Below are 13,374 nucleotides of genomic sequence, written 5' to 3' on the forward strand. Positions count from 1 at the left end.
TCTATAATACAATTATAAAGCCAATTTGGACCTATGGGGTGCAAATATGGTGTTGCACTAAAAATTCAAATCAGTTAGTCATACAGCGCTGTGAAAACAAGGTTCTTCGATTGATTACCAATGCCTATCGCTATGTAACCAATGAAGAACTGCACGATGACCTGGAAATCAAATGGATTTGCGAAGTTGTGCAGGACTTCGTCTTGAAACACGAAAGAAGATTACTAAATCATTCTAACGTGGAAGCAATACAACTGCTGGACAGCGCACAGGATGTCAGGAGATTGAAACGAACAAAACGATACGAACTTGTGTGAACATTTAGTATGTATTATTAGTGTAAACTATAGCTATAAGTTAATAATTAATAAATAATTATAATTTTATGATTGAGGAATACATACTGATGTATTTTCTCGCACTCGTATTGCTTGTTAATTAATCCAAGCACATAGGAAAAGTAGTAATAAATTAATTGTAATAATAATAATAATTAAGATTGTACTAAGCGTATCTAATAAAGATGTTATAAAAAAAATATGTACATATATATAAATTGCGAAGAATTTTGGCAACAACGTCGGCTTTTTTAAGTCGACTCGGTGAGTCATTTTTTTTCAAACCACCCCCGATTAGCAGGGAAAGCATTTCTGCACATAAAAAATGCAACCCTCGCGAAACTGGGGGTGCCCCGGCCGTGCCTCCCCCACTAGAAACTCGCCACTAGACGTTCTCGAACGTCGGGCGTACGAATTAATTTATTTCAAAAGGATGCGAACCCCCTCCCGCTCCCCGGGCGACGATATCGCCGGCACGCGTCGCCGGTATCATCCGAAACTGCACCCCTCCCCCCGAAGGCGTTGGGGAATTTTCACGCCCCCCTCCCCCAACAACCCTTTAATTTGTCAAAACATTCGGCGAAAATCTGCTAATAGCTCGGCCGATTTACATTCAAACAATGATGTTAAGTGCGGCAGAGTCAACAAGTTGCCGAGAAAGGGTTAACGCTGGAAAATTAATGAGCGAAAGGGTTGCGAGAGTCGAAATGAACGGCTGTTTAATTAACGGCCATTTAAAAGGGCTGAACGGAGGAGAGAGACGCGTGCCACGTCTTTATTAATGTTTCAGTGTTGTTTGGAGCTGAAGAATTATCATAATTTGTATAACTAACTATTTAAAAGTAGCAAAATACAATAAAATAGTTTTGTTTTAAAATACTTATAAGGTTTTCTCGCTGTACTGGAAGCAGCATGGGTTCAAGTCAAGATACTCTAACAGAAGCCACAAGAGAACAACACTAAATCGATAAAATCCAATGGTCAGTGGGATTTGCAGTATTTTGCCTCAAAACCAAAACCAACAGACCTGGAAGATTTAAGAAATAAGACCTAATTGAACGAAGTTAAAGAATTATCATAATTTTTATAACTAACTATCTGAAGATGTAAAAAATACTATAAAATAGTTCTGTTTTAAAATAATTATAAGATTTCTCCCTGTACCGAAAGCAACATTGGTTCAAGTCAAGATTCTCTAACAGGAGCTACAAAAGAACAACACTAAATCGATAAAATCCAATGGTCAGTGGCATTTGCAATATTTTGCCTCAAAACCAAAACCAACAGACCTGGAAGAGTTAAGAAATAAGACCTAATTGAACGAAGTTAAAGAATTATCATAATTTGTATAACTAACTATCTGAAGGTGTAAAAAATACTATAAAATAGTTCTGTTCTAAAATAATTATAAGATTTCTCCCTGTACCGAAAGCAACATTGGTTCAAGTCAAGATACTCTAACAGAAGCTACAAGAGAACAACACTAAATCGATAAAATCCAATGGTCAGTGGGATTTGCAATACTTTGCCTCAAAACCAAAACCAACAGACCTGGAAGAGTTAAGAAATAAGACCTTGTTGAACGAAGTTAAAGAATTATCATAATTTTTATAACTAACTATCTGAAGGTGTAAAAAATACTATAAAATAGTGCTGTTTAAAAATAATTATAAGATTTCTCCCTGTACCGAAAGCAACATTGGTTCAAGTCAAGATACTCTAACAGAAGCTACAAGAGAACAACACTAAATCGATAAAATCCAATGGTCAGTGGGATTTGCAATACTTTGCCTCAAAACCAAAACCAACAGACCTGGAAGAGTTAAGAAATAAGACCTTGTTGAACGAAGTTAAAGAATTATCATAATTTTTATAACTAACTATCTGAAGGTGTAAAAAATACTATAAAATAGTGCTGTTTAGAAATAATTATAAGATTTCTCCCTGTACCGAAAGCAACATTGGTTCAAGTCAAGATACTCTAACAGAAGCTACAAGAGAACAACACTAAATCGATAAAATCCAATGGTCAGTGGGATTTGCAATACTTTGCCTCAAAACCAAAACCAACAGACCTGGAAGAGTTAAGAAATAAGACCTTGTTGAACGAAGTTAAAGAATTATCATAATTTTTATAACTAACTATCTGAAGGTGTAAAAAATACTATAAAATAGTGCTGTTTAAAAATAATTATAAGATTTCTCCCTGTACCGAAAGCAACATTGGTTCAAGTCAAGATACTCTAACAGAAGCTACAAGAGAACAACACTAATTCGATAAAATCCAATGGTCAGTGGGATTTGCAATACTTTGCCTCAAAACCAAAACCAACAGACCTGGAAGAGTTAAGAAATAAGACCTTGTTGAACGAAGTTAAAGAATTATCATAATTTTTATAACTAACTATCTGAAGGTGTAAAAAATACTATAAAATAGTGCTGTTTAAAAATAATTATAAGATTTCTCCCTGTACCGAAAGCAACATTAGTTCAAGTCAAGATTATCTAACAGAAGCTACAAAAGAACAAAACTAAATCGATAAAATCCAATGGTCAGTGGGATTTACAATATTTTGCCTCAAACCCAAAACCAACAGACCTGGAAGAGTTAAGAAATAAGACCTAATTGAACGAAGTTAAAGAATTATCATAATTTTTATAACTAACTATCTGAAGGTGTAAAAAATACTATAAAATAGTTCTGTTTTAAAATAATTATAAGATTTCTCCCTGTACCGAAAGCAACATTGGTTCAAGTCAAGATTCTGTAACAGAAGCTACAAAAGAACAACACTAATTCGATAAAATCCAATGGTCAGTGGGATTTGCAATATTTTGCCTCAAACCCAAAACCAACAGACCTGGAAGAGTTAAGAAATAAGACCTAATTGAACGAAGTTAAAGAATTATCATAATTTGTATAACTAACTATCTGAAGGTGTAAAAAATACTATAAAATAGTTTTGTTTTAAAATAATTATAAGATTTCTCCCTGTACCGAAAGCAACATTGGTTCAAGTCAAGATTCTGTAACAGAAGCTACAAAAGAACAACACTAACTCGATAAAATCCAATGGTCAGTGGGATTTACAATATTTTGCCTCAAACCCAAAACCAACAGACCTGGAAGAGTTAAGAAATAAGACCTAATTGAACGAAGTTAAAGAATTATCATAATTTGTATAACTAACTATCTGAAGGTGTAAAAAATACTATAAAATAGTTTTGTTTTAAAATAATTATAAGATTTCTCCCTGTACCGAAAGCAACATTGGTTCAAGTCAAGATTCTGTAACAGAAGCTACAAAAGAACAACACTAACTCGATAAAATCCAATGGTCAGTGGGATTTACAATATTTTGCCTCAAACCCAAAACCAACAGACCTGGAAGAGTTAAGAAATAAGACCTAATTGAACGAAGTTAAAGAATTATCATAATTTTTATAACTAACTATCTGAAGGTGTAAAAAATACTATAAAATAGTTCTGTTCTAAAATAATTATAAGATTTCTCCCTGTACCGAAAGCAACATTGGTTCAAGTCAAGATACTCTAACAGAAGCTACAAGAGAACAACACTATATAGATAAAAAATAAACTGAAATTCGCAAAATTTTGCCTCAAAACTAAAAACTAACAACCTGGAAACCTTGCTGCGGTTTTCTACTATGCAGTTTCGACGAATGCTTCATAACTTATGAAAGGAATAGAACTTTGTTGAAGGAATTTGAAGTCTAATTTATTTGTATATATATAACAGAAGAGCGAAAATTAAAATCAGTTCGTTAGATTAGAAAAATTCAGTACACATACTATTTTCGAGATAGTAAAGCAAGATATTTCCGCTTGTTACAGATTAACTCAGGCGAAATTGAACGAGCACACGAATGAAATATAACACCACTGAAGGACAATAACAAACTCTACATTTTTTTGCTGGAACTTCTTTTTCAATTTTTCAACAAACGTTATTGTTTTCCCTCAATATTTGGAAAAAAACTGTATAAATGAATGGAAAAAATGTCAATATTCCTTCGACATTCTTTATTCATAGTAGTACATATATATATATATATATATATATATATATATATATACCAATCTCAATAAGCTATCTCAATTTTTGATGTCAAAACAACTTATTTATTGAAGAATAAATACGAAATCTATACACTGAGACTAAAATTGTAACAATACACAAAAATTAATTAATATATGATATATTTGTTATCTAGAAACTAGTTTTAATGACGACTTATGATGATTGTATATTAAACCCATTTCAAATAACCCCAGATGACGTAAAGATTCATAAAAATCATCAAACTCAATGAAATGAATATCTCCACTAAACATACATCCAATCTAACAATATTAAACGTTATAATTAAGCAGAGAGTGATGTAACCGTAACCGTATGTTACTCCAGATGCTATTTGACTAAGCACACACATGCAAAACGACGCCTTTTGTTTGAGGTTCGTGTTATTTTATGTAAATATGTCCATTTTGTTTACAATTTTCATGTATGTAGTTAACTAGAACCGTTTTTCCAGGCGTTCGTTCGTAATTTGTATTCGATCAGATGGGGGGCATGTAAAATGCCGTACGAGGTGGGAGATCGGGCATTAATTTCACGTTGATTTATACCAATAGAGATCATTACTTGTTCTGTCTTTTTGATATGAATAATAGTCACTGAAAGCACTTCTAGTATCAGTTCTCTTTAATCAAGATCAAAGTTTTAAAAGTATGTTACAATGTTGCCATTGTGTTATTTTTGTCTTTGATGTTATCGTATTATTGGTTTTGTTATTTGCTCATTTATAGTCTCAGTTTTCATTGCACCTTACACTCTTTGTATCATACTATCTGTATATCATATCATACGAAAAAACGGACGTTTTTTTACCACTATGTTGGCATTGCATTAATTTTCTGTATATCGTTATATTCTCTGTTTTGTTATATATATACAATACACTCAATAACACAGACATTATTTAAAAGTATTTCAAAACAGTTTCTCATCTCCGATTGCCTTTAAGATACATTTTCGTTTCGTCAAAGTTTGTTATAAATTCCTCATCTTCAATTATTTTTGGATTTTATTTTACATAAAATAGATCGTTTGGGCTAAGACACTTTAGTTGAATGAATCGAAACTATTTTTGTTGCATTCACGTTATGTATCTGCTTATTAAAATTCTAAATATGTTTTACATATTAACGTGGTCATGCTTAAAGAAAACAATTTGTCCAGAACAAATACTAGAAACTAAACGCTACTAATTGTCACACCTGTTAGATACCAAGAGACGCCAAATCAAATACAATTATAATTTTCAAAAAAAGGCTGAATCATATTTGTACACTTAATATGCAGAAATAAAGTCCTAAACACGACCAAATTGACCGATTAATGGTAAACTGATGCCAGTTATACCATTTTGCATTTTTTTCTCTATAATAAAATCAAAATAACAAAGCGACGCTGCCAGATTTGCGTTTTCTTCCGTAAACCTCGTAAAACTTCGTCGAACAACACGTCCGACGTTTCGCGTCAATTAAGAAACGTTCGTTAAGAAATCTATCGCATCCGCATCCTTCAGCAACAATGAGCAGATGGACGCAGAAAATTAGCTAGAACCAATAAAATTAATTTAAAAAATCGGAATCATATTTGTACACTGTATATACAGAAAAGAAATCTTAAACACACCTAAATCGAACTGAATAATGTTGAAATAATTGCGGATATTTATTTTTCTCTATTTTTCTAGATAATTACGTCGAAATCATATTGCGACGATGCCAGATTCGTACTTTTTCCCGTAAACCTCGTAAAAAGAATTGTAAACCGCGCCTGTCGCTTGGCGTTAATTAAGAAACGTTATCTACGCCGGTCGCCGCATCCTTGAGGAGCAATGAGCAGATAGGCGCGCGTAATCAGACGCGCGGACACATCCGAAATCGTCCCGGTGGCTAATTCGTTTAAAGCAATTAGAGAAAATCTGTCCACTAAGCAGGAAAAGGATGTGACGCGAGCGCTCTTTAATTGCAGTGTGAACCGAGCTTAACAAATTGTAATTAACGTTTTAATAGGGATACGCCAGTTAAAGTAATTAGATGGGGGCGGTATTTTGTTCCAGGCCGAGTGCGGTTTCCCCGCTCGATTTCGTGTCTTTGGCGAACGATTATTTCGTTATTATTGTTGTTGTTTTAATGTTAATGGCGTTATCGTCATTACAGCTTTAAATAGTTCCGAGCTCATTAAACGTTACTCACGGGAATAAGAGGATATTATCAATTTCGTTCATTAAAGAACGTTTCGTAGATGTCCAAATACCGAAGACAGAAACAGTTAACGTAATAAAAGGAAGAAAACTAGTAATAGTTAAGGCGTAATGTTATAGAGTCTTTTTGTTTACATAACCTTCAACTTGGTCGTTACCTACTCTCTAAAGATATGTATAACACTGCATGAGTACTCTTCAGAACTATACTGGACTTATTCTAATAATTTTATAAAAGCTTTAACATTATGTTCGAATAATTGAAATTTCTTTCTTAAAAAAAATTATTTCTTTCCCCAAATGTAACTCAAGTTACTTATTGTGCTGAATGTTTTCTGCAAACTTCGTGCATTTTTTTCTCTATAATAAAATCGAAATACCAAAGCGACGTTGCCAGATTTGCGTTTTCTTCCGTAAACCTCGTAAAACTTCGTCGAACAGCACGTCCGTCGTTTCGCGTCAATTAAGAAACGTTCGTTAAGAAATCTATCGCATCCGCATCCTTCAGCAACAATGAGCAGATGGACGCAGAAAATTAGCTAGAACCAATAAAATTAGTTTAAAAATCGGAATCATATTTGTACACTTCATATTCAGAAAAGAAATCTTAAACACACCTAAATCGAACTGAATAATGTTGAAATAATTGCAGATATTTATTTTTCCCTATTTTTCTCGATAATTACATAGAAATTATATTGCGACGTTGCCAGATTCGTATTTTTTCCCGTAAACTATTCCCCGTCATTTATTGGCTATTGTTTCCAATAGAAAATATCGTATATTTGTAGAATATCGTATTTGTAGAGAATCGTATATATAGTAGAATATCCTGATAGCATTTTCTATTTATTGACAGGTTTGGTTTCTTTCATTATTAATTGGACAGCTATTTGTTTGACTAGACGTGGCTGAGATGTAAGGGTTCAGTGTACATACATTATTCTCTTCACTGTTGGGTATTCAATAATATTTAGAAAATATGATATCAAAAGACAACTGATAGGACTAGCAACATTGTTACCTGTCATTACACGGCTACCACAATAGTTTAAAATTGATTTCTATTAGTCAAATTTACAGAATCTGTAAAAGAAGAAAGTGACCAACAAAGTTAATCAAAGTAAGAACAAAATAATAGCCTGCATAAAAGTATATATTAAATCAATTTGTAACAGGTGACGCAAAAGTCTCGCTACCGTTTTTATTGCCTATAACTTTGCTCAAAGAAGAGATAAGTAAGCTTGGTTTTCATAAAAAGTTTATTTGGACGATTCTCTATGAAACTTTCGGCTCTCTTTAGACATTTTTCATGACATCCTGCAAGACCTGAGGCTGAATTTCGTCAATTTCGTGACGAATATTGTCAAAAGAAAAAGCATGGTGCTGTTAAATCCAGAAATCTGGCAGGACATGCTAAATCGCCACTTCGCGAAATTCGTCTTCATGGTAAAACATCATTCAATAATTAAATAGTTGAACGAGCTCTGTGTGTTAGTGTCCCCATCTTGCTGAAACCACACGTTCTCTAGTCCTTGCTCTTCCATTTCAGGCGCACGAAAATTTCGAATCATGCCTTGGTACCATTCAGCGGTAACAGTAACTGCAACACCTGAGTAATTTTCAAAAAAATAGGGACTAATGATGTTTCCAGCATGAATACCACATCGTACAGTGGTTTTTAATCAATCCTTTTGTTAAAAATCTTCAATTTCACCAGGCAACCTTAGCATTGCATTACTGTACTTAACTCGTTGATCAGAAACCTTCGGTAGCAATTTTTGCACTAACTGAATTTTGTAACTAACTGTTTGCATATTTCCAATCAGTTTTCAAAATTCGCCTTAAACTGCGTGCAGAAATGTAAGTGGGAACCACGTCTCCGAGTTGATGTTTCTGGAGACTCCATCACTATCGCGCACCAGAACCACATTGTCAGCGTTACGAGACGTCGGCTGTCTTCCAGAACGCGGCTTGTTTGCTGTCGTACCGTACTGTCGAAAATTCGCATGTAAACGATTAGGATATTTTCGATGCAACTTCTGCCGAGTGGCAATAATAGATTAATAAATTTCAATAAATATTGTCACTATTTCTGCTCGTTCTTGTGGCTTGTATTTATCCACAGTAAAATATGGACGTCTACACAACACAATGGTTAAAGCGAAACTGAGCTAAAGGTAACGTGAAATGGTAGAGGGACTTTTGCCCCACTCATTATATACAGAATATTTGAATCTTCAATCTCTTCTTTTCAAACTTTCAATCTTCTTCTTTTTTTTTAAACCAAACTTGCGTGATAGCAAGTAGTACTTTGAACCTTTAGTATATCACCTATAATATATTTAGATAAATATAAATATAGATAAATACCCTCGATGGAAGTCAACTGACGATGAAGATCAGTTATCACTCAGATAAAATAGTTATTAAATTATATTAAAAAAAGATACGGGATTTCATTCTAGAAAAGACAGAACAAAAGTCAAGAAAATTGATATCTTTACAGATTTAGGCTATTAAATTTCAACATTATTTTAAATAGAATATAACAACAGCATTTAGTTGACCAATGGGAGTTTCAATTATATGTTATTATTAGATTAGTAGCAAAACAAAGAATCAAATCAAATATACACCAATGGCTTCCAACAGACCTATAAAAGATGATACGAGTACAAAGAACAAAAAATCTTTTGCAGACTTAAACTATTAGTTTTTCAATGCTTGATTATAATATGACATGTGAAAATTCATGAAATATTTCTGCCCAAAAGTTCTGTGTTGAAGTTCAGTAGTTGTTGTGTGGTACAAGGGCTGTTGACAATAATGTTATCACTAATATACAATTAAAATATATTTCTACTTATTGTATATCAACTATACATATATATATATATATATATATATATATATATATAAATCTAACAAATAACTAATACATTATTGAAAAGCATGAGAAATCATATAAAAGCAAAAGTACTGGAACTGGACTAAATGGAAACTAGAAGCAGATGTGAGCGAACTTATAAACGTATACGTATAATAAACTGAACTAAGGTTATTAATATCAATGCACGTGCTTAAAAATTGTGTTACTGACCTTTCCCATTGAGGTCAGTATGGGTCCAAATTCATATTGCGCTGAGTCATAGGCTGAAATTTGAAAAAACAACATTGTTCAATAACTGATAGAGGGATCCGTGGTTGTATTCTGTACGGTTCACTATTTTTAAGCACGCTCTAATCGGAATTAGAACTGATTCTTATTATTATGGTGGAATAAATGGATGTTTGGTGACTTATTTGAAGAAAGCTGAGATAAAACTTTTTATTAGTGGTATATATAAAAAAAAATTAACTGTATTAACATTTTCTAGCGTCAATAAGTCACCAGAACGAAATCTTGATTGTATATAATAATAGAACATTAATAGTGCTGTAAATTATCATATAAAATTATTGTAAATATTAGATGCTTGCATGTACATTGATCATTTTTAGTTACAAAAATAAATTTATTCAGAAAAATTGATACAATATAACAGGTCAACTGAAAATTCCCGGTCCTACCATAGTAAAACAATTTTTTTTTATTCAATATAATTCCCTTCAAGGGTGATATACTGACTATAGCGGCCCTCCAACCTTTCGACACCATTTTTGTAGTACGATTTGTCCTTTGCTTCAAAATAGGCCTCAGTTTCGGCGACCACCTCTTTATTCGACGAAAATTTCTTCCCAGGGAACATTCTTTTGAGATCTGAGAACAGGAAATAGTCGCTGGGGGCCACATCTGGAGAATACGATGGGTGAGGAAGCAATTCGAAGCCCAATTCATTGATTTTTCCATCGATTTCACTGACTTGTGAGACGGTGCATTGTCTTGGTGAAGCAGCACCTTCTTTTTATTCAAATCGTCCAATAACACTATGTAATAGTCGCTGTTGATGGTCTTTCCTTTTTCAAGGTATTCAATTAAAATTTTTGGAGCAGGTTCATGGTTTGCAGTCCACTCGGATGACTGTCGATTGGACTTCGGAGTGAAATGATGGAGCCATGTTTCATCCATTGTCACATATCGACGCAAAACTCGGGTTTATTACGCATCATCTTCAAACGCTGCTCTCGTCGTTACTATTTCAATTGACCTGTTATAAATCGAAATAGTTTATACTATTTTCTACAAGATTTTAATATCTTTTTGGCAGTATAGCGATACCATGTCAAAAGAACGATGTTGGTCTAGCAACGATACAGTCATTAGTCAATTTTCGCACTTCCTCAGCAACTGGAAACCGTGGATCTACTGACACAATCCAAGACTATTTTGCTTTGGTTTGTCATAGTAGATCTTACTTTTCATCGCCAGTCAAAGTATAATAATTAATACGCAACAGAAAACCGTTTTTCTTTCATTTTTTAAACAGTTCGAAATTATCTTCCCTCCTTTTGTATATTTTCCATTTTATGAGAACACCTGGAAACCGTTGATTCATCAACTGCTAAGCACTTGGAAAACACTTTTAAATTCTGAGCTAGATTTTCATCCAATAAGTCGTTCAGTTCATTGTTTTCAAACTTCTTTAAAAACTCATATTGCTGGGGGTATAAATTGACCGAAAGATACTCTTAAATTGATTTGTGAATCAGAAATATTACATTATTCGTACATAATAAAAGCTTCTATGTACATCAAGGTTGATAGTCAAAAAGGTCAAAATAAAATAATTCAAGATTTGGTTATAAGAAAACGAAAGAAACTTCATGATAATCACGATCTGGCTTAAAGGATCCTAACCAGACAAAAATTATATCAAGAAATGTTACTAATTAATAATATAGCTTTGTAAAAGACTCTTGGTGATTCATAAATTCATCAAATGAGTAAGCATATTAAAACATATTAAAAACTATTAAAATATGGAGTGTTCTATATGGAAATCAATATGTTTAAAGATATATAAATCAATTTGTGGAAAGAGTATTTCGCATTTTACTTAGTTGAGAAAATTTGCGATATTTTGCCCTTTTCTAGATTTTTGCTGGCATTTCAAATGACATTAAATAATGCTATTAAATAATGACAGGTTAATAAAAATTACAGGGATTATAAAGAATTTTTCCTTCAATCGAATGGTGATATAGCAATTTTTATATCTAATTATAATTTATACTGCTAGAAATGTTTATATTGAAAGAAAAGTATATAAAAAAATGAGTGTATTTCTATATATGTATATATATATATATATATAAATAAATATAATTAGAATATATAGTATAAATTATAATTAAATATAAAAATTGCTATATCACCATTCGATTCAACGAAAAATTCTTACATATATATATGAATATATAATAAAATATATATATATATATATATATATATATATATATATATATATATATATATATATATATATATATATATATATATATATATATATATATATATATATATATATATATATATGAAAAAAATTGATTTTTACCATTTTCAAGTTTTTACTTTCATATCTGTTATAATTATCACAGGTTAATAAAAATTACAGGGATTATATAGAATTTTACACTTACTCGAATGGCTGGTTAGCTTACTGGTATAGCAACATTTCAAGAACCTTTAGTTTTCAAGTTATACAATGAAAAAAATATATCCCAGAGAAAAAAAATTGGACACCTGTTGGAATTGGATATAGTGGTGCGATATTTTGCAATTTTCAAGTTTTTTTGCCATAATTTCTGTTCAAATAATCGTAGATTAATGAAAATTACAGAGATTATCAGGAATTGAGTAGGTGAACCCCAATTGCATTCCATATTTATATTATAATAAATTTCCTCATTAATAACAATGAAGAAACGGAGAATTGATGCCAAAGATTACGGTGATAAATTAAAGAGACACTGTTACTATATCAAACAAATGTGGATCCATTAAAATTTTATTTCCTTTATTATACTTTAGTAATAAAATGGATTTGTGTTAAATATATTAAAATTTCTCCATTATTTCAAACAGAGCTAAGCCCCTGAACATAATATATTCGGTGATTAATAACGACAAAAAGAAACATTAAGACAGTTAATTAATATAAACGATTAATGTGATATATTATCGAGACAATAAACGACGATACTCATGCATACCGTAGAGAGAGACGGAGCCGTAACGAAGAGAAAAGAAAAGAACACACACACGACCCATCTGGGCGATACTTCGATTTAAAAATAAATTATGGAAGTAGTTGTTGCCGTCCCAACCCATCAATCAACTCAGGTAAGACCTCGGATCATTCAGTGGTACCCGAAAAATAGTGAATGAATTTACATTTCTACGTCCGATGCTTTTCTATGAATTAACACGAAAAATATGATATATGGTGTTTAATGGATGCCTTTCTCGGCTGACCCACTGTCTCGGCAACGAAAACAAAATGTGACAGTGCTGTTCTGTTGATGTGGGGCATATTTTTCGAGCGAATGGACTTTTTGTTGTCGGTAAGGAATTTTTCGGTTACCAGGTAATCGTGATATCCTTGAAATATAATCAATCGAAAATATTAGGTACATTGTTGTAATCAGAACTCGATAAAATACAGACTTATTAAAGCTAAAATACAAGTCACAAAATACTACCTCCCGGGTAGTTAAACTATTAAATACAAGATACTTTTTAAGTCGTAACTATTTTTATTTAAAATTTAAAATTATAAAACACAGTCAGGTCAGG

General features: G+C 32.2%; 1 protein-coding gene across 7 annotated transcripts in view; it reads right to left on the minus strand.

Annotated features, from left to right (window-relative positions):
- The window catches only part of zfh2 (Zn finger homeodomain 2), a 370,513-nt gene that overhangs the window by 10,957 nt on the left and 346,182 nt on the right, over positions 1 to 13,374 (minus strand). Inside the window, exon 5 of one of the 7 annotated variants that reach the window (XM_076415464.1) lies at positions 9,739 to 9,791. The exons of the other annotated variants lie outside the window; for them this stretch is intronic. Within the exon in view, the coding sequence (XP_076271579.1) occupies positions 9,739 to 9,791 (53 nt within the window). The remainder of the gene's footprint in view (positions 1 to 9,738; positions 9,792 to 13,374) is intronic. 7 annotated transcript variants of the gene reach the window in all.

The sequence above is a fragment of the Rhynchophorus ferrugineus genome, unplaced genomic scaffold (genome assembly GCF_030347505.1).
Source record: "Rhynchophorus ferrugineus isolate W39M unplaced genomic scaffold, kcgeb_rfMv2 rfM10, whole genome shotgun sequence".
In the NCBI taxonomy this organism is placed as follows: Eukaryota; Metazoa; Arthropoda; class Insecta; order Coleoptera; family Curculionidae; genus Rhynchophorus; species Rhynchophorus ferrugineus.